The following is a 21,622-nucleotide window of genomic DNA, read 5'->3' on the forward strand; positions in this document are numbered from 1 at the left end:
TTTGTTTTTTTTTTTTAATTATTCTTTAGCATAAAAACTTAAATTTAAGCTTTTCAGAGTACAGACAAACTCATATATGTGACCACGGACAAACGCACCAGTCTCTGACCTCAGCTAGATCCTGCCAACCAAAAGGAAAAGCAGTTTTATATTCTAATACTTCTCACATTTTTAGCCTAAGCAGCAGGCTACCCGACTGCCACATCTCCACAGCTTTTCACAGCAAACAGGTGCCAAGCAGAGGGGAGAAGACAAATTCACAGCCCACTGAAACGAGGAGCTCTGCTCTCAAGGATCCAGCCAGCACACAGGTCGCGATTACCTGATTATACAACTCATAAAATGCTGCGATTTTGGCTCAAAAGAGTTTCTTTCGAAAGAAAACAAACAAACCGAGGTGACAGGCCAGAAAAAGGAGCCCCCGGGGTTACTGACATGCAGGTGTGCCAAGGGAGGCAGCACAAACCAGGCTTGACTCACTCTGATGGCCTCGGGACACCCAATTTCTCTAGGAAACCCTCCTTCCCTAAATTTATTTCTATATTCTGGTAGATGTTTCAAACCTTTCCTTCCTAATTCCTTCCTGCTTTCCGGCACTTGAGGCGTTGCAGCTGCTGACAGGGGAGGAAGCACCCAGCCGGGGCAGCCAGCAATGCCGCCTTCCCGCTGGCTTCACCCCCGCTTGTGCCCCGTTCACCACTCCGACCCAGAGCCCCCGCCGGCCCGTGGGGAAGCCTCTCCGGGCTCGGCCGGAGCCCACCACCCTCCCCAAAGGCCACAGCGCACCCGCACGAGCCTCCCAGAGACGGGCGGGAGAACCGGCCGGCTCCCCCTCACCGTGCCGGGCTCAGCCCGGCCGCAACAGGCGGCCGCGGGCAGGCCCCGCTTGCGGCGGCCGGGGAGGGGAGGGAGAGCCGGGACAGACCCGCAGGCGGCTTCCACCTGTCGCCGCAGAGACGCGGCCCCACTCACCTCCTCAGGATCGCGGGGCGGCCATAGCTGCCGACAGCGGGGTAGGAGGGGAAGGAAGGAGCGCAGCGTTCCTCAGGCCCCGAAGCAGCAGCGGCCCCGGCTGCCTGCGCCGCTCGGCGGGGCCGGGCCTGGGCGGGGCCGGACGTGAGCGCACTTCCGCGGGGCGCCGCCATGGCGGGTGAGTGAGGGCCGTTGGGGGCCGGGGGGGGCTGCTCCCCTCGGGTCCGTGCCACCGCGGCCGGCTGCTCTCCCGGGGTGGGAGCGAGGTGGTGGCGGGGGGCCGGGGCTAGGGCCTGGCCTGGGGCGGCAGGGAGCACCCAGAGGCCGGGCCCTGGCTAAATAAGTTAATAAGGGATCTGTTGTGCCTCGCCAACAGTTAATGTAAATTCCATTTTACTTTAATCAATGTTCAGCAGTAAAGCGGAGAAATAATTCATGCAAACAGCTGCCGGACAGCACACTGGTTTGATTCTATATGCTTTAAATGGCTTGAATTTCTTTATTTTCTCATACAGCAAAAAGTCCTGCTGATGGTACACCAAGAAGACCTGTTTTATCTGTCAGTGCAAGAAAAATTAAAGATAATGCGGCAGACTGGCATAATTTAATAATGAAATGGGAGAGACTGAATGATGATGGATTTGTTACGGCAAACAAAATAGTTAACATGAAGATCAGTGAGCAGTAAGTACGCTAATACCTGCAAGTAAAGACAGCGTAAAGATGCCTTTATTGAAAAATTAATGTTTTCTTCTCTATAAAGTTCTTTTTGGAGATGGGGAAAGAACATGTCAGAGTGGACAAGCTAGTTCTTAGGTCAAACTCAGCAGTTGCACTTTTTCGTTACATAAACTATTTACATTCAAATAATAAATGTGTCATAAAGATTAAAATAATCTCATAAAGTAATGATATTTGCAAGAAATTGAAAATTTTATTATACATAGTCAAGCATAAAAGATATTTAAAGTACTTATATAATGTTCAAAGTTTGAATCTAATCCTATAGATCTCAGCCCATGTGAGTTCCCTTACTCTCTTGCATACTTATGCTGAGGCCAGTAGTACCAAATTTCACTCAGGTCAAAAGTTCAGCAGATTTTAAGAAAGAATCAGTGATTTATGTAGGCAAGAAAGTTGTAATGGTGATGATTAAAAAAAAAAAAAAACTAACCCAAAACCCCCACTTTGCTAGAGCTATTATCTTCATGCTGTAAAGAAAAACGTATAACTAGCAGAGTTTTGAGAAGAAACTTCTCCAGAGTCCTGACAGCTGAACAGGGTTTGTCTGACAGGTACAAGCTCAGGAATATTTTGCTGTAATGGTGTCAGATGTTGCTTTTGCTCCCTCTCTCCTGTCTAAAGTTAGAGCTTCTGTGAGAAAGTCAGCAAAACAGGCTAGGTATCTGTACATTAGCTGTCCTGGGTTCACAGTTAAATGCCTTAGCTTAAATTGTGTACGAAGGTGAGTTTGTAGTGAGGCACTACATTGTCAGCTGGAGCAGCTGAAGCCTGGGCATACCTTGTCCATTATGAGAGAATAACCTCCAATGCGGGGGCATGGTAAAGTGGGAAGAGGTGTTATCTTCACATCTGCAACTGTTTTTTCAAGCACATGCTATAAGGTAGAGTAATTCTGTGTTCCTCTGAAGGTTATGGTACCAGCCGCAATTGCTTACATGACTATCAATGTCTCTATTTTTCTGTTGGAATTCTCATGAACAGCTTGTGAGAGAAAGATTTTGTAGGATCAGACCACGTGGATTTTAAATCTGCACAGCTTGAGTAAACCTATATGCAGTTGTTTACTCTGCCTTATGTTTTTTTTCTGTTTTAGATTTCAAGACAAAAAAACAGAGATAGCATGTGATAACAGTGTCACAGAATCTGAAAAGCCAACTCCAAAATACAATGAAGAACTGGACAATTGCTGTGGAGAATTACTTGAGACCTTAAAGCATATGGTAATGCTCATGTTTCAGTCTTAGTCAATGTTAATCCGTTCCAAGTGTGTTCAAGTATGACATAAAGAAACGTCCTCACATATTTGTTTTAAACAGGGAATTGTGATTTTTATTCATCATTCTTTGGCTTCAAACTTAAATGATTATAAATCCAGTGTGCACCATTTATTTGCTTGATTGGTAAACTTGAAGGTTGGGTTTACGTCTGCCTTCTGTTTATAATTCTACTTCTCCTTTTATAAAGTAATCTTCTGAAAATGAGTCCTACAAAAAATGCATTCTGAAACTGCACCTGTTTTCTGTTTTTTCATCCTGAATATTCCCTCTGTTTAGAACAAAACAAACAACAAAGCATAAAGCAGTGTTTTACCTGCCATCGTATCCTTCCAGCTATCTTTGATCAGACGTAATACAGTTACATTTTTAGTCTGCCTACCTGCATTTTCTGTGCAGAACCCCTTCTCTAGAGAGTAGAGTGAGATAATTATTATGTAACCCATCTTTTTTTTTTTCTGGATGCATTGCTAGGAATTAATGTCACCTGTCAGTTTGACAGGAAACAAAAATATGTTTTTTGCCTGATACTGTAATTTAAAATTCTAATTTTAAATAACTTTTACAGCCTTCTGCCATAGTGGAGGACCATTAGAAAGATAATAGACCTATTTTTTATAGAGAGAGCATGCTAGTCTAGTATTTAGACTAAGCAGGAAAGCAACTAGATTTTCCTCAAGAAATTGTTCTATGGGAAAAAGTAACAGTAATTTGTGGGTTTTATTCTTTTTTTTTTTTCCTTGAGATAGTTTTGTATTCAGGCTACCAAGTGTGTTGATGTATTTTTTTGTTACTCCTGAGTAATATGAATCTAAGCAGCCGGTGTTAGATTGGATACTACACATAGCTACTACAGAAAGATCTGATTTTTCATTCCTTATGAGTCTGTACCAGCTTGTCATTTTATAGAAATATATGTATTTTAGCTCCTTGACTTAAAGGCACTGCCTGCAAGCTCTGTTTTGTTGTAAATACTGGTCCTCATCAGTAATGCACAAAGTCAGGTGAACATGAAAGAAGTGGATGGAATTACCTGTTTTTTTCAAAGCAAGCCATTAAATCAGCGTAGATATATCGTCAATCGTAGCTTGAGCTCCTTTTCTCACCTGCCGCTGATCTTTTCCGAAGATCATAGAATCATTGATTGTAGATCTTTGATCTGCAGGAGAAACCCAGTGAGAGGGTGTTCTAATATATTTCTACATGGGGGAAACAAAAGAATTACGCAAAATCGGAGTCAGTAAGTTGTTTCTGCAGTGTTCAAAATTTTAGCATGTTTCATAATAAATCTGTATATAAATTCCAGCTTTGATTCTTGTCTGGAGTTAGAAAAAAATGAGTTAGAAATATTAAGACTAAATAGTTTTCAGAAATAGTGTGTTTTAAAAAAAATGTTTCGTATTATAGTAGCCTAATGTTCCTGAGATGTTAATTAACACTACACATTCATGATTTTCAGACAAAAATACAACTGAAAATGGAAAAGCTTACTTCAACTACTAAAGCAATCTGTGATTTGGAAATATTCCACCACGGAGCTGGGAACTGCACAGCACCCTTCTTTCATACATGGCCCACACCATACTTCTGTAAGTAAAATATTGATTATCTTAGCTAATTGCATTGTATCGTTGATGTCATCTAATTTAGGACTGAAAAATAAACCCATTTATGTGGATGTCTTCCCTTAGAGAGCGAGAGAGTGTGTGTATGTCTCCTTTATAATTGACTAATCAATAAACACATGAATGCACCACTTGGCTTAGGGTTACTGCTGATGGCTGCTTGTATGAATTGCCAAGCATTGTCTGACATGCAACAATTACAGTGTAAAACTAAGCTTGTCAGCAGTGACGGTGTCCGAGCTGCAGCAGCCACATCCTTTGTAGAGAGAGACATATTTGCAGCTTGGTAGTGTTAAGCCAAGGGCTTAACTGACTTGACTTGTTACTTGATACTGATATGAAATCCTTGAATGAAAAGAACAAACTATACCTCAGTTAATTCTCAGGCAGCCAAAGAAAAATTCCTCTGATCTCAATGTCAGTCAAGACAAGTAAATAAATCTTCAGTTCCTGTCGACTGTTAATATCAATCCTTTTAGCATTCACTTGACATAAGGTACTGCCTCCCAACTGGTATTACCGCAATTTTAAAACTGTTTGAATTCAAGAGAAGCCTGATTGCATGCAAACCAACTGCTGCCTTTGTGAAGCCCTGCTTCTTACTTCACTACCACAAGTTAGCAGGAATCTTATGTATTAGTTTCTGCCGGCTTAAAAGGGTAAGAATGACAAAGGCAACGGTTGTCAAAACACTTGTCATAACTGAATCATTTAGTGATGGTCTCTACTCCATGAAAGACTAAATCCTCTTGAAGACAGTGATAGCTCAGGCTAAGTTAGAAATACAAGATTCAGAAGTTAGAAACAAGTTAGAAACACTAATTTTTAAAAATAATTTGTGTATTTATTTTTTAGAAGGTCAAATTAATTAAAGATTATGACATAAATATATTTTACACACCCCCCCCCCCCCAGTATTACTAACGTAACTAGTAACAATATTAGTTTTTATATTACACACTCCAGTTTTGGTCTGTTGTTTTGTTTTACTGTTACTTTTCATTATTGGTATCACTGATTGGTGATAATGCATTGCTAAAGTGCCTGACGGCCTGTGAGGGTCATCCTTTAGATCAGCTGAAATCAACAGTGACTCTGAAATGTGAGGCTTATGTTTCAGGATAGCATTAGCAACTCTTAAAATAAAATTTCAGTTATTTGAAGGAATAGCTATAACTGATAATTTTACAGCAGGTCCTGAGAATCAATACCACTGCTCATTCTAGAATTAAAAGGGGATTCATGTCAAAATCACAAGTATATAAAATATATCCAAAAGCTGAGGAAATTGGTTAGTGTTTTATATTCTAGTGTTCAAACATTATTAATGCTGTAAAAACCAAGATGTCTAAATATGGGGAATAGCTTATGTAAGATAGGAGTTTTTTAATGATCAACATATTACAAGTATAATTTAACTCTTAGAGAATTGTTGCAATGTTCTAGTCAACGTCCTTGGTTTCTCAATCCATTTCAGATGAGGTTTCTCTGAAGCTCTCTGAAATGTACAAGAAGGAACTCCAACTCAAGCAAACAATTGTACAAGACATTGCTCATTCTGCTGACCAGGATCTGATGATGGTCTATTTATCATCGTGGTTATACCAGCCTTACATTGAGAACAGCAGCAAACTATTACTTGAAGCCATGCTGCTGGAAACTGGACATAGACAATGCTAGAATTTCAAATGTTACATGGCTTGCTTCTAACGGTGCTGACATGAAACTGAAATGGCAAATTCCAAGACTTACCAAGTAAGTTAAATTTTTGAAAAATTTATTAAAAATATTTTTCTCTATTTGTATTTATTATTTTGTCTCAGCTGATACTCCTTTCTCAGCATGGGACAATCTGGTTTTGGTTGCTTTATACATTTTAAGTTCAATAGAGAGGCTACAGATAGGAGGCCACGTTCCTTGCAATTCCACTGCTTGGTGGTCTGGAAGGGATTTGATGCACATAGACACCTACAGCAAAGAATTTTAACTGCTTTCCAAGTCTTGACAGTCTAAAATACCTACATTGTCCGTTTCATCATAGAAGTTCAGCCCTTCTTGATCTTTTCTTTTTTTTTTTTTTTTGTGGTGGTTTTTTTTTTTGTGGTTTTTTTTTTTTTTTTTTGCATGATGTAACAGGGCTAGTGTTTTTCTACTTATAAACGGGAAAAAGGAAAGGAAAACAAAAAGGCAGGATCCGAAAGTGGATCCAGAAGGATCCACATAGTTTGGTATGTGGTTCTGAAATGCTGTTGCAGACACTGGTGTAAATTCTGGTTTGGTTTTGATTGTAATGTGCTTAGGTGCATCACCCTTGAAGAGTGATCCAAACCTGAACTGGCATGCTGGGAAGTCTTAGTACAACTCACCATTCCACAGTCATTATATGGAAAGGTCTTGTTTCTTTTAATTCACTGTAACTTCTTTTCTTTTAGACATGTTTCAGAAAAGCATCTGTTGAATAAAACCAAGACCTGCTTCAGTCACGGCCTTATCCCATATTGTTTGCTTCCTATCACAGAGTCCAGTGAGTTTTTCATTGGATTACTGTTTTTGATGTCAAGTGCTTTTGGTTAAAGGCGTGCCCCCTCTGTATTTTTGGTTAGCTGTTTACATAACATGAAATCAGTGTCTCAAATTCTTGCTTTTCTTTTTCATGCTGCTTTCTTGGAAAAGAGAGCAGAGAGTGTATTCAGGAGAAACAGTTAATGCAACAGCTAAATGCTGAAGTGGAACTCAATTATTTGCTTTCACTCCTAAAGACATAATAATCACTGTAGCATACCATTATGTCAGACCTGGGTAGCGTGGAAACGCTGCTGCACTTACCCAGCCTTTAATAACTGTTAGCTGCTATTGCAAATCAGCACCTTTCAGAAAAGCATACTACAATGTGGAAACTACGCAGTTGTGTCATCATATTTTTAGTTAAATCCCTAATCTGTAGTGAATTTAGGCTTTCTGCTCTACTTCATTATGATTAATAATCTAAATTCCTTCCACTTACTGATTGCCTGTGTGACCTGCTCCTGTACAAACTGTTGATTTAGATCTCCTATTTCACACAGTTGTGTAGCGTTTCCAAGTGCTGTTGACTCGTTGTGCCCTGACAGATGTTTACCCTTGATTCTCCTTGAAACAACTATTTGAACTAAAAGACAGTGACACAAAATGCACACTGCTATGAAATTATGTGGCTTTGACACTAGAAAAATCTAATTAAACCAGTGAGAAATTCTGGAACATATTTCTGATAGGAGAAGTAGGGTCACTTACTTAACTATTTCCGAGCTGAAACCCCATAAGCTTGGTAAGGAAATACATGAGTTCCCTGCAATAATGGAACAGACAGACATGAACTGGAAAGGTTTTCTCGACATGTTGCTCTGTTCAACAGTGAGGTTGTTTCTGACAGCTTAATAGTGTTCTATTCTTACCCAGGATTTCTAGCATCTAAAAAGAAATTCTGCTGTAGCTCAAGGAGAATACAATCAGTTACAAATAACTTTGCTGGGTTTTATTATTTTTCTGTGCAAGTGTTCCACCTAGTTTAACAGCCACCTTAATTTATCTGAGTAGGGCCAGACCCTTGTCACTATGGAAACACCTTCATACTTGAAAAATATTTTCCAAGGAGAAAAGGTTGCTTCACTTATAGAATTGTTCTTTTAAGATGAGAGTAGGTGTATTGTATTTCCCAGCATGTGCAAATCAATAGGGAAGGCAGAATTGAAGCACATTTTCATTTTCTGCACAGGTAGAAATTGTGGTTTGTTCCTGTTTCTTACAGGAAATAAGCTATTCAGGAAAGAGTCTTCATATTCACAGACCCCATTGCTGATTGACTGCTATCAGATGTAGGAAGATTACTGCAAAATAATTGCAGACGTGTTTCGCCATTACAGCTGCAAGCAGTTCATTGTTCTATTTGAGGCCCTCAGATCTTGTTATAGACAGTCAGTACAAAATGTATAATAAAGAGTTGCTCACTGCAATCAAAGACTTTGAAGGAGCAGCAGAACCTTGCTTTGTATGGTATCTTCATTTATAAGGTAGGCTTGTATCCTCTGACCTTTACCACCTGCTAAAAAAAAGAGAAAAAACTCAAAAACTACACCATAAAGCCAACCACCAGACAGGAGCTTACTAACAGGATGACATCTTTCACATCCACACATAAAATGCAGTGTTTTGCCTAATGAAATTAATCTTCTACTTAGGCAGAAGTAGAAGATAGCAGTAGATAAGTAATTTGTTAAGTTTTCTGTCTCCATAGAGAAACAGGGATTATAGTCAAGGCTACCTTTTTATTATGATTAAATAGTACAGGAGGGTGCAGAGGTACTAGGAAGGTCAAAGCTTAGAACTGATAAAGGATGCATCATCTGAAAGAAAAAAGTACAATATAAGTCTAACAAAAATAGACCATCACAGACTGAAGTAAAAAAAGAATTTGGTGTCTCATTAAGGAAAATCAGATCACTACTTATGCACCTTCCCATTCCTAAGTAACAGCAATTTTTAAAGGTGGGGCTAAACATTAGACAAGCATATTTAAATACATTTCCAACACTTCAGTACAAATCAGACCTTGTTTGTGGCTATTTTTGTCTCCAACTCAGTGGATGTTTATTTAAGTATGGATCAGCTAGGCTGTCACATTATTCCCAGAATGCACAAATGTGGATTATATTTAAAACTGCCCATTTTTCCAGGCAGATCTATGCAGGTCAAGCCTAGATGCTAATGAACATTCAAGCTCGCTTTACGGAAGCGCAATAACAAAGTGTTTTGCAATCTCAGTGGCACAGAAAATGCACATTTTTAATATAGTTTTTATTTTACCCATATACAGCTTGCCAGTACACAGCACATCACTGCTGAACAGCAGTAGAACTTACTGTATTTTCAGATGGCTAGAGAGAAAAGGAATTATGTAACAAAAGGGAATAGTGCAACAGTTTCAGGGTTGACAGATTTCCACCTTCCACCCACCCCCAACATATAAAGCAAATAGAACAATGTTAATTCTAGAATTTTTGGTTGCAATGCTGCTAGATTTATATAAACATAAGTTATAAAAAGTACAGGGCATAGAAACAGTTTACAAATAAGTTAAATTTCAATTATTTCAGTGTTCACATTAGAAAAATATACACTTTATAGAGTCAGTCTTTTCCAGAAGAAAGCATATACAGTTTTCTAATTTATGGCTCCAATTCACTTTGCGAGAGCAAAATATCTTCACTTTGGCCATCTGCTTCCATTGCCAGTAGTGCTTCCACAGTTTCCAAAGGTATCCCCTCAGGTGTGCGAATGTGCATTGTGGTACCATTGGAATCGGTTACAATAACGATGCCATCTGCCTGAGACAAAACAGCAGTATCTGGATGAGACAGGATAAGCCCATCTGAAGTCTGAATAAAAATCTGTTCATGTCCCTGAGACAAAAAGTCATGGCTCTCATTAGTAATCTCAAAGGCTACAGTTTCATCTACAGTAACTGTATTCTCCAGCTCATGTTGTTCCTCTGTCCCACAAGAAAATTCATTCACATTTTTAAAAGAGTTTTCATGGTTCACGTGAGCAGACAGGGAGGCTTCCTGGACAGGGTTCTGGTGCGACACAGTCTGAGCACCGTGTGGGTAGTTTATTGGCACAATGTTTGTTGAAAAAACTTTTTCAATTTCCTGCATTTCATCAGTCATATCAGCATTATGCAGTTGTTCAGAATGTTCTTTAATTGCAAAATTACAGCTTTCTTCTTGCACTTCCTGATATTTTTGATTGTGAACATTTTCTTTGCTCGTTGGTGGGTTAGTGCTCTGACTGCCCATTGCATTCTCTGACACAGAGTTGCAAAGTTCAGGAGCTGACAGTCCACCTGCTGTATTCTCACTCACAAAGTGCGCTTGAACTAATCCAGGTGAGCCATCTGCTTCAACAGGCAATACAACTTCAGTATGTAGCAGAGATGCGTCACCTGCCATATCTGGTCCCTGTATGTTTAGAGGTTGGGAATACTCTATCCTCATTTTCATGGTCTGGGAGAAGGTACCCAAGTTTTCAACATCAATTCTAGCTCCTGAATTAACAAGTGAATTATGTTCCTCTGCTGTTGGTAATGTACTTCCAGTTGTGCGGCAAGTGATATGCCTATCTTCAGAAAGCAAGACTTCTCCATTTAATAGATTAAAACCTGAAAAGTTGAAAAAAAATAACATTTTGATGGGCAAATATTGCATGTCCAAAAAAAAAAATTACTTTTCAGCAATAATTTTGGAGGAAAAGCTAGACTGCTTCCCTGCTTGCTTCCTCCAAATTAGCAAACCTGAAGCACCTTGTAGAAGTTTCACAGCACCTCCCAATGAGAAAGCCAGTATAAAAATACTCCAGGGACTTTACATTAGAAGCAGCATTTTTCTGTTAGTCCTGAAAATGACCTGGCTGAACATCAAACTCAATTTTTTCCATCTGGCATATAGCCGGTAACATTAAAAGATAAAGAAGATACCAAGCACAAAGTTGTCAGCTGCTCATCCCCAATTACCATTAGTAAATTTACAGAGGCATTTAAACCTGGTAAAATTTCTGTTGATAATCAAGTTTATCCTGGACTCAGATGTGTCATCAAGTTACTACATATCTAGTTAGCCGTGGTAATTCCTGTGACAGAAAAGGTAAAAATCACTAGAAATTTAGTGTGTTTTATTAGTTACTTGACCTGGACCAAGAGCCAGGTCACAAACCCAGTAGGTAGCTGAACAATAACTACTAAGCTGCAGTAGCATGAGCTGCCAGTTTTTATTATTGAAGATCAAAATGAACAAGTAGGTTGTTTGGTTGGGTTTTTTGTTATGAAGGATATCCCTGCACAACAAAGGAGGCCTAACGCTGCAGAAGGGACCATTTCTAACTTTTTGTAGTGTAGACTAGCAAAAGCCCTACCAGCAGACCCAAGTGAAACAAAACTTTAAAAACCTCACAGCCCAGCAATAAGCATGGTTGTGCAGAGAGCCTTTCAGGGGGAAAACAAAAAACCCCAATCATTGACAGAAAGAGGTGTAAAGGGCAAAAGCAAAGTAGCTTATAGCAACACCAAAAAAAGATATTTACAAAGCAAGAGGACGGTACTGATACCTATCTCGTGTATAAGGGCTGGAATCTTTCCCAACGGTGATCATAATGCCTCTGAATTACTGCAACACCTTCACATAAGAGACCAGTGGAGTTTGGGAAATTACAGGTGGGGACCCATCTCACTTTCCTTTCTAATCCACTGTTACTCTGCCATTTTGAGGGGCAAGGGGAATAAAGACAGAGAAGGGATAAAAAGAAAGGCAACCACCCAAAGACTGTGGTGCAAAATGGTGCCTCAATTCCAGTCTTCAGGTCCCACATCTTCCCTGGGGTACAGGACAGCTGGCACCAGCTCTCCATCTCCCCCAGGATCCACAAAGCTCTGATGATTTTGCTATTGCAGCCTGCTGGGGCAAAGAGGAAGGACACACACACTGCTTCCTCTTCCTCTGCTCTTCCACTGCTGACACAAAGGTCATGCACCATCTCTACTATAAGGGATAGGGCAGACAGGAAGCATTCAGGAAGCACACAGTACAGGACAGTACTGTTCTCATAGTACTGCAGTAGTATCAATATCTGGATTATCATTCATTCACAACTGAGCTGCTGCTGTGGTCTGCACCATCCACAACTTTCACCCCTCCCCGTGGCCTTTCCAGTTAAACAGCTGCTTTTGGAGGACCCGGGAAGCAAGTTAAGAAATGAAACCTTGAGACAAAAACCACAGTAGCTTGAAGAAAAAGATTTGTTCAGCTCTTCCACAAACAGAACAGAATTGGAAAATCTGAAGAGGTTACCATCTTTTTCAAACAGTGTACACAAATTCCCACTCTTTTCTTTCACTTCATCTTGACTGGTATAAGCATTATTCACATTCTCCATTACGTCTTCTAACTTGGTCCTTTTGGCTGATGGCAACAGTTCCTCCCCTGAGCTCTGTCAATACAAGAGATAATTAACTGGCTGCCACCATAACAGCTGACAATATTGGAAAAGATGACAAACTAATTGTGGGCACTTCTTGGGAGTGAATTGATACTCTCCTTGAAAACAGGATTTTACACTAAAGGTCTTCCTAAGAGGTAAGGATTTAAACACAGCCCTCACACTTGGTGCCAAAATGCCACCAATTACGTTTGGTATTTGGTTGAAACAATCTGCCTTTGCCTCAACATTAAAGCATCCCTCTTTGTGATTAGCTAGCTATATGGCATGAAACCTGCTATAAGCTCTCTCAATCTTCAATAAAGGGCTATGCACAGCTTGCCCAAGAAATCCTGATCAGCTCTTAAATTTAACCACAGGCAGAAAATGAAAAAAACACTAGTCTTATTTATCCACCACCAGAAACAACTCTGAATTAAGTAAAAAATATAACAGTTAAGGCAACAGACCGTAGAGATGTGACTTTCATGAAGAGGAAACACTGCTCCCTGCTACAGCTGTAAACAGACTAAATCTGGTGAACTGACTCGTTAGAAAGAAAGGAACTGTTTTGATGCACTTCTACCTACCACCAGTTAGCAAAGCAACCACTTCTCCAGTGTCTAAGCCTGCTGTAGGTTAGCCCATTTACTCCAACACAAGTTACTAGAATCTGGGGATCCTTCTCATTGTGGGGCCCCCATCTAGTAGAGCCTCAACAGAAGTCTTTCTTCCCTGTATCATGACATTACCTGTAAGCCTTTGAGATTCTGTCCTGAATGCTACCGTCTTCCCAAAGTAAACCTTATATGCTCTGCTGTGCTACCAGAGTAGAGTACTTCTTTAAGCATTTCCAAACTCCAAACACCATGAAAGCCTTACTTTAACACGAGTCAGATAATTTTCCTTACAAAACCATACTAGTATTATCTGTTTTAAGAAGTTTTAATTTGTTTTAGTTTCACTTTTAATTTTCACAAAGGTATTCCATACCTCAGCTAACCGTTTTTGTCCCAGTATCTCCACAGGCACTTGCTCACTAACCATTTTAATTACACATTGTGAACAAGAGTCTACACCTTGCGTCTTTCGTTCTCCAGTGAGTATTTCTGTAATTCCTAGTGATTCAGCAACCTTTAAAAACAGTTATAGGAAAAAAAAGTAAAAGTTAGCCTCTCCAGTCTGAATACACAAATGCTGAAATACTGATTCCTTTTCTTAAAACTGAACTAGAATTACATAGAGTCTAGCCTGACAATCAATCATCACAGCTCAATGTGTATTTATACTCCCATGATTTCTACTAGCCTCCATATTAATATAGCACAACCTTCATTTGAAGGTGAATATTAATAGGCAAACTCTAAAGAATTAGGAGTACAATGGTTATCTATAGAATCTAGAGACAGTTACTAAGAGCAGAGTTTAATAAAGAACACTGCTGAGGCTCTCCATTATTTAAAAAAATACTTAAGTCTTCCTGTTTAAGAGTATCCCTGAGTAGTTGAGCATTTTTTTTCCCTCCCCACATTCCATTTATGTGCTTCATCCTTATATAGGTGTGCTACTATACAGCTTCTCCAGACTGGATTGGTTTGGTTTTTTCTGTTTGGTTGGTTTTGTTTGTTTCAAAGAGCATAATTCTATATTTAGAAGGCACATTAACACTGAAGAGAAGCAAGAAAGAGGTTCCATTTTGGGACTGCTAGTATCAACAGCATCCCTTTACTTGCTGCAATTTCATTTCTTCAACGAGAAACATCAGTGTTAATTACAAAAATAGCCAGATGAGCATGCAATAATTCTAGAAAGATTTTATTAAGTACAAGTGAACTTCACGATTTATTCAGAAAAATAAGTAGTAACCACTGCTAACAGTCCATACAGGACTAGGATTATTATAAGAACCAAAATCTTATTTCCACCATCCCTACCCTGGGTTTTCCAGTATGCTCCCCTCCCATCATACTTGCAAGTTCAGTGCTGATGTACCTTAATGAGCATATAATTTAGAAATTTTGGTGGAGGTACTATATAAAAATAGCGTTTTCACTACAGAGAAGGGAAAACAAAAAAATATGTTATCTACAAATAACTGTTTTATTCTAATAAAGGGAACATAGATCAATAAGGATCCATAAGGATAAGAGATCCGCATTAAACAAAACCAACAAAAAACAACAACCAGAAAACCAAATCTACATTGTCTTTCTAGATACAGCTGAATAAACAATGAATCTGAAGAGTCACTGAAATAATTTTGCAGTTTTATTAATGTATTCACTACCTTTCATATTTGTTAGGACAACTGGGAACTGCATAGATGCATCCATTTTACAATGAAACCACTTACCCCTTTAAATCAAGGCCATTTCGTTTTAAATGTAGCTCCCTCCTTCCTAATCAAGCGTCAAGATCTACTTTTATTAGGAGTTAATGCTAAATACACCTTGCAGTAACATGCAGCTTCATACTGCCATAGATAGGCAAGACAAATATCAGCACTGCTAAATATTTTTCACTATTTCCAGTTGTATCTACTGCCATAAACTAGAACTGTAGTTTTATTACTGATTTCTTTTTCTCTTCGGTTAGTTGTTGGACTTTTTAGAGTAACGTCTATTTTTGCTCATCAAAACCCATGTTTTATTCAAATAACTTTACCAGGATAACAAAGCTTACCAGGGAAAAATAGAAATGCAAAGCATCTAAAACAAAACAAAACAGCAACAACAACAAAAAAATCACATTTCCAAATAGAGTGCTTTATTACCTTAGCATCCTTTATCTCAACAGGCTGCTGGCAACTTAGCAAATCAGAATTACTGAGGTGATCATAAGCCATTTTCTTTACCATGTTATGCAAGTCTTCAAATTCCCTGTACACATCAGGGAAGTAAGCTTTGGCTGGACACCCCTTTTCAACCTAGAAACAAGAAGGGAAAAAAGGGTTGGTTTGTTTCCCCCTCTGTGTATTTAAAAAAAAAAAAAAAAAAAAAAAAATTAAAATCTGTCAGTTTGTTTTGTTCAACCTTTTCAAATGGAAACATTCAAGTCAAAAGACTGTAGAATATTTGAAAATGCCACAGAACCAGGCAGCAAAAAAAGCAAGACTCCATCAAGAGACCTACCAGAGTTTTGCCTGTGTAAGACTGAAGTGATGTGTGGGACATCTATGTTCTGCACAGTTCTAACCTAGGAAATTCTGATGCATCTCTAAAGGAATCTTTTTATGTATAGTAGTGGAAGTCTCCCTAAAATAATTTGATGTTTTTACATAAAGAACTCACCTTCATCAACAGAAACTCATATACTGTAACAAGCTTTGTAAGACGTGGGAGAGCCAGCTCCATTAAGTCTTCATTATCGCATTGCTGGATTAACTGTCAAAAGCCAGAGTAAGTTTATTAGAGCAAAGTAGCCCACAGAGGTTATGTATCCCACATTCAGAACATAAAATATCACTACTTTTTTTGAAATATATACTATATGTTTAGGCAGCTTTGAAAATAGATGCAAGCATAACACCAAAAGAGATAAATTAGAAAACCTCAAAACAGTTGCTACCCACGTACAGACAAAACTCAGTCCCACAAATGTTGCCAACTCATAGAAAGAAGAGCAACATCAGCACATTTAGTAGCCATAAAGGATCTTCCACAACACACAGGAAACAAACAAAAAATTGTGTTAATTGCATGGATTTTTATCCCCATTCTGTCCTCCCCCAAGACCTTCTTTGTGGTGTTTTTTTTTTTTTCTTTTTCCTTTTTGATGTTTCCCAACTTCACTTGGGTTTCCTTATTTTTACTGTGTTGGAGGAGATACACAATAACAGCTAGTAACGTTCTTTCCCTGAAAAAGGATACAAGAGTATATCTACATATCAAAAGTCCCTTTCCAGACTAAGTTCCCATTTCCCTCTGTCCAGTGTTCTGCTAGAAGTATTTTTTTCCTTAAAAGACAATTTAATGTTTTCTTCTTAGCAGATGTCTTAGGCTTTCATCTTGTCAGTACACAAGGATGTTTAAAAAAAATCTTTTTTGAAAATTATTCCTTGAAAATAAGTGATTAAAAAAAAAAAAAAAAGAAGAAAAAAGGAAGGGGGCAGGGAGAAAATACTTGTCAAGTAATTGCAGAAGAGAACCATACCTCTTTTAACCTAGCTTTTCTTCTGAATACATTGTGTTCAGCTGACACACTACTAAGTGACTTTGAAGGGGACTGACCAGGTCTGCTAAGCCTTCCAGAACACCTAGATCTTCCACCCGTCCTCGGTCGACCACGTCGCTTTGGTCGTCTGGGTCTTCCAGGCCCTTTTGGTGTTACAGGTCCCCGGTGTCCTGAACTGGTTTCATTTTGTTGTTCTGCCAACAAGCGTCTGCTTTCTGCAGACTTATAAGCCTTAATTAAGAGAAAGAGAAAAGTATTTATTGACCATTTTAATCAGTGTTTTCAGGAAGACAATTTTATAATTAAGTTCTTCATCTACGCAAACAATAAAGAGCATATTAAATAAATGCAAAGCTGGATACAAGCATAACTGCAAGGAAAGTTGTGGAATAAATTAAATCCAACACATTAGCAAGACTGCTACTTCTGCAACACATCTATGCCCTTATTTGCAAGGTGAGCATTTTTAATCCACGAAATGTCATACAAAATACAGAGATTAAGGGAATGTAATTAAAGAGCTGCTTTATGTCAGTTAAATATGTTTAATATTTTTGAAGTAAAATATGTCCTCTTCAAATAAAAAGGTTGTAGAAATAAATCTTAATTAGCAGTAAAACAGACCCAAAGAAAAATCTGGGTTTCATTCTAACTATGTCAAAGCATGAAGACAAAAGCTCTGAACAGCCATGAACAGTGACAAGCCCAGTAACTAAAAATAAAAATGTAATGCCCAGTTTCCACCTTTCAAAATCCTTAGTCTTCCATAAGAACCCGGCTAAGAAGTATCTTCTGTTATAAGACCACACGGCAATCTCAAAATACATCTTCTATTTTTAAGTTATCATTGTGATTTCAGTGCAGAATTATTTTACTGAACAAAACAGTGATTTCTTACTGAATATGTCATTCCTTCCAGGCTAGAATTTCTAAGAATGTCCCAGTATTTTTTTTTTAAGAGAGGAGTTTACAGTAATACCGAGGTATATCAGGCTTCTTTTCATAATTGATATGTTTTCATCCCAACATTCAGCAGCTCCCTACTATTCCAGTGATTAGGAAAGCTCTAAAAGGGGCAAATTTATGTCAGTTCTATCCAGGGATTAAATTACTAAATTAGTTCCAAGTATGACATAAGACTAGGTTGAGCATGGGGATCTTGACTGCTTTCCTGCCTCTATCAGTGTACCAGTTTTAACAATCCCGCTCCTCTTTCTAGAAAAGTATTTACCTGGCCAAAAACTATAACAAATCAATGAGTTAAAGAGCAGATTTGTAGAATCTGTATTTGCTAGTTCAAAGTAGCAGGTACAATAGCAATCTAGCAGTCAGTAGTAGTGTTAAGTATGAGACTGACTGAAATTTTTCTAAATTCCCATCATCCTGAGCAAAATAAGTGCTGCACAGGGAAGTAACAACTATAAAATAATGCAGAGAGCAGACTGCAGTATTCTGCAATTCTCTTTTTCCAAAGATGATAGAAGAGCATAGAGGATGGGGGAGGTTTGTTTGCTGCATCGGCATCTCAACCTGTCAATTTTCATGTTTCTGAGAACAACTTCACTCCTACAAATAAAAGTAATAAATGAGACACTGCTACATCTAAAAGAGTATTTTTTTCCTAGACAGCTGCTGTATCAGCTCTTGCTGCAAGATGTTAATAATTTTAACACTAAAAGAGAAACTTTACTTTGAAGTGACCAGCCGAAAACATCACAGAAAAATACTTGCAACTAAAGCAGCTTCCAATCCAGAGAATCAGGTTTCCCCAAAGCGTTTGGTTTGCAGGGGTAGCTAAGTCACACTTTCAAAACCTGCTCTAGGAAAAGCACTGTTGGATTCCAAATTTCCATCACAGAAAAAAACCTCTATTGAGTAACCAAAATTGACAGAGTGGGTGATGTCCTGCTGTCCACCATGCTAAAGGCTGTAACTGAACAACACAGTATTCTTACCCGAATGCAGAGAAGAATGCTATTTATGCAGACAAGGTTTTTTCAAGCCAAAAACTGTGTGTCAGAAAAACAGTAACAAATGAACACTTAGTGAACATTTTATGTGTCTGTGCAAGAATACTATTCCTGCCACATTGCAAGAGACAATAATTTGATTTTTAAAGCACTTCAATGGGAAATTTAGTACATTGGTGGATATTTCTGAGCAGTACAAGAGTATGCGGCTATAGAACTGCCACTCTACTTTCCACAGAACTGACAGCTTTTCTAAGAAACACACTTTACCTGTTCTCCAGCCTTTGAATCAACATTTTCTTCCACACTGGTAGCTAGTGTACTTTCATTATTTAAAGTGACAGCAACTGAATCCAAATGTGCTGGACTTATTGTTTCCCCTCTTATTCCGCAGGCGTTGTCCACAAACATACTTCCATTAGGCTTATTTAAAGGTATTTTTTGAGTTGAAGACTCCAGCTGTCCATGGCCTGGGTTAAGTTTATAATGTCTTGCTAATCCTCCTTTTCCTATATAGGATTTTTCACAAGTCTGACATTTAAACATTTTGGGTTTCAGATTATAATTTGAAGAACTGAATAACGCATCCTTTCCCTTCACCTTTCCTTCTTCATCATCTTCTATACTCAGTTCAGAGTAGTCATCAGAATCAGACTGATGACCATCAGCCAAATCCTCCATTTTAATGAATTTATAATCTTTAGCTTTGTATTTTGGGGGGCGTGAAATCCGTCCAGAACGAGTTTTCACTTTCAAGGATTTTTTTAACTTGTTATCTTTTTGGTTTTTTTCAAGGCCTGGTTTTGGAGTATTTGCTGAACTGGCTGCTATCCTGGTAATATTTGAAGACCTTTTAGCTGATGCTGTGGCACGTGTAGCTTTCTGTCCATTTAGCATCTTAGATTTGGGAATCTTGTTCACAGACACCGATCCATGAGATGGTAAAGGTCTCTGCATAACCATCTGAATTGGAGACTCGGAAGAACTATGCAGGACTAGCTGCTGTTGCTGCTGCTCAGTTTCAGTAACCGGCTGTATCCTAATTATCTGGGGATTAATAATACCAAGTCCTGGCATACTAGAATTTCTACCAACCGACTGACTCAGCATTATAGTTTTGGATTGGATCGGTGCCAATGGTGGCATTGGCCTTTCCGTTTCCTTCATCTGTCCTGGCTGAACTTGGACACAAATGGCTTCCAGCTGCTTTTGTGGAAAAAAGGAAGAGTTGAGATTACACAAATACAGTATTTATAAATGAAAACAATACTTATCAAGATGATACACTCATGACCTTAAAGTAAAGCAGGAAGAAACCAATGCACATTATTACTGTTCCGTTTTAATGCATCAAAGCAATGATTTAACATCAAAGCACAGATTCCCTTGCTTCAAGCCAGGGGCTTTCCTGCACATTTACTGATGTGACTGCTGTTTGACTAAAGCATAGAAAGTTTGCTCCTAGGCCATGTCACAGCTTTGCTTCCTGCTAGCAGGCCTGTTCTGAACTAGCAAAGTCAATGCCATCACCTCAGCAGATTCATAACCTCCAGCAAACCGAACGCAGGAGAGCCCCAGTCTGCTAAATAGCACGGGCCATGCTGCAGTATGTCCTGGATCTGGTGTAAGTGCTCCATTCAAAAAACTTTGTGATGATGACAAAGAGAAGGTATGTGTTACTGTTCATTTCCCTCATACTCTCTCATCCAAATTTCTCCCTCAGTTGGAACCAATCACTTGACGAGTCCACCACCCCAAAACACGGGCTGAAAGCCTAGGTACTGTCACCTTCTGTAAGAAGGGCATGCATTATCTACCTGTGCATCGCCACTTAACCACTGTGAAACAGCTCTTGTAAGCTGTTTTGGCTGCACGTGTAGTCAGACCGAAATACTGACCACAGCAGATAGTATCTGCACTCAAACGTGGATTTTTCTAAACCTCGTTGAAAGTTCTGCTTTTCAGCTACAAGACTCCAGTCTTACACCCCAGGGCAGGTCTGACTGAGGAGAAAGGAGAAGAAAAAAAAACCAAAAAAACAACCCACATTAAAAAACCCCCGAGATCTGCCCTGGGCGGTGGATTTCATCACCAAGGAAGCGCCGCAGGCTCCCTCCCTCCCCAGCCCCCGCCTCGGTTACCTTCTGCGGGAGGAGCCGGGCGGCCGCCATGGATTTGCCCTGCTGCAGGGCGACCTGCTGGGCCACGCTCTGCAGCTGCTGGGCGGCGTTCTGCATGATGCTGGCCGCCGGCGGCAGCGGGCCAGCGTCCCGGGGCGGCGGGCAACCCCCGGCGCGGCAGGGCTCCGGCGGCGGCTTCTGCTGCTCCTGGGCCTTGCTCACTTGCTCAATGACCCGCTGGAGCTCCGCGGGGGCCAGCGGCGTGGCGGCGTGCCGAGGCGGCGGCGGTTCCGCCGTGCCCGGCCCCGGGCTCTCGGCGACGGCCAGCAGCTGCTCCAGCAGCCGCCGCTGCTCCTCGGCGCTCAGCCCCGCGCCCTCCACCAGGCTCCCGTCCGCCTGCAGGTAGAGAAGGGTGCCGCCCGCCGCCCCGCCGGCTTCCAGGGCGGCCAAGCTCTGCGCCAACTCCTCCGACACCGCCAGCAGCTCCGGGCCCTCCGCGGGGGGCGGCGGGGCGGCAGGACCCGCTGCACCCCCGCCCTCCTCCTCCTCCTCCTCCTGCTCCGCCGCCACGCCGAGAGGAGCCCCGCAGGCGGCTGCCAGTCCCCCCCCGGGGGGCTCGTCTTCAGCGGGAGTGGGGGGGGGCGGCGGCGCCTCGGTGCCCCCCTCCTCAGGAGCCGCCATCTTGGCAGGCGTCAGCGGGCGGGAGCCGCATCGGCCCCCCACGGGAGGTCTCGGAGGCG

The 21,622-nt window shown here is 40.4% G+C and overlaps 2 protein-coding genes across 8 annotated transcripts; one reads left to right on the forward strand and one right to left on the reverse strand.

Moving 5' to 3' along the window:
• Positions 1 to 980: 980 nt before the first annotated feature.
• On the forward strand, positions 981 to 19,698 carry CINP (cyclin dependent kinase 2 interacting protein). Of its 5 annotated transcripts, none has more exons than XR_015258635.1 (6): positions 981 to 1,150; positions 1,488 to 1,656; positions 2,810 to 2,936; positions 4,450 to 4,579; positions 6,093 to 6,370; positions 19,558 to 19,698. XR_015258635.1 is itself a non-coding variant. In XM_086748394.1 (5 exons), exons 1-5 carry the CDS (start codon positions 1,144 to 1,146, stop codon positions 6,293 to 6,295), a joined length of 636 nt encoding a protein of 211 aa, XP_086604520.1. In that variant the 5' UTR covers positions 981 to 1,143; the 3' UTR covers positions 6,296 to 6,414. The 5 variants fall into 5 exon arrangements, 1 of the variants encoding a protein (XP_086604520.1); XR_015258636.1 differs by lacking the exon at positions 19,558 to 19,698 and adding an exon at positions 8,370 to 8,535; XR_015258638.1 differs by lacking the exon at positions 981 to 1,150 and adding an exon at positions 1,280 to 1,353.
• On the reverse strand, positions 8,900 to 21,563 carry ZNF839 (zinc finger protein 839). 3 transcript variants are annotated; one of them, XM_086748392.1, is made up of 8 exons: positions 20,904 to 21,563; positions 19,033 to 19,965; positions 16,772 to 17,023; positions 15,910 to 16,002; positions 15,393 to 15,545; positions 13,613 to 13,753; positions 12,493 to 12,631; positions 8,900 to 10,811 (listed from the first exon to the last, which is right to left on the reverse strand). In XM_086748392.1, exons 1-8 carry the CDS (start codon positions 21,561 to 21,563, stop codon positions 9,820 to 9,822), a joined length of 3,363 nt encoding a protein of 1,120 aa, XP_086604518.1. In that variant the 3' UTR covers positions 8,900 to 9,819. The 3 variants fall into 3 exon arrangements, with proteins under 3 accessions (XP_086604518.1, XP_086604519.1, XP_086604517.1); XM_086748393.1 differs by having other exon boundaries at positions 13,664 to 13,753; positions 19,033 to 19,968; XM_086748391.1 differs by having other exon boundaries at positions 19,033 to 19,968.
• Between the last annotated feature and the right edge of the window lie 59 nt (positions 21,564 to 21,622).

This window comes from Chlamydotis macqueenii, chromosome 5 (assembly GCF_036417535.1).
Source record: "Chlamydotis macqueenii isolate bChlMac1 chromosome 5, bChlMac1.mat, whole genome shotgun sequence".
In the NCBI taxonomy this organism is placed as follows: Eukaryota; Metazoa; Chordata; class Aves; order Otidiformes; family Otididae; genus Chlamydotis; species Chlamydotis macqueenii.

What these genes read in the sequence shown, in the direction of transcription:
- ZNF839 (XM_086748391.1), bottom strand. Translation starts at nt 21,563, where the DNA reads ATGGCGGCTCCTGAGGAGGGGGGCACCGAGGCGCCGCCGCCCCCCCCC. An exon ending in CCCGGCTCCTCCCGCAGAAG is followed by an intron (nt 19,969 to 20,903) that starts GTAACCGAGGCG and finishes TTTCCACAAAAG; the next exon opens with CAGCTGGAAGCCATTTGTGT. An exon ending in TTGAGATAAAGGATGCTAAG is followed by an intron (nt 13,754 to 15,392) that starts GTAATAAAGCAC and finishes CTGTTTTTAAAG; the next exon opens with GTTGCTGAATCACTAGGAAT.
- CINP (XM_086748394.1), top strand. An exon ending in AACATGAAGATCAGTGAGCA is followed by an intron (nt 1,657 to 2,809) that starts GTAAGTACGCTA and finishes TTTCTGTTTTAG; the next exon opens with ATTTCAAGACAAAAAAACAG. An exon ending in TTGAGACCTTAAAGCATATG is followed by an intron (nt 2,937 to 4,449) that starts GTAATGCTCATG and finishes CATGATTTTCAG; the next exon opens with ACAAAAATACAACTGAAAAT.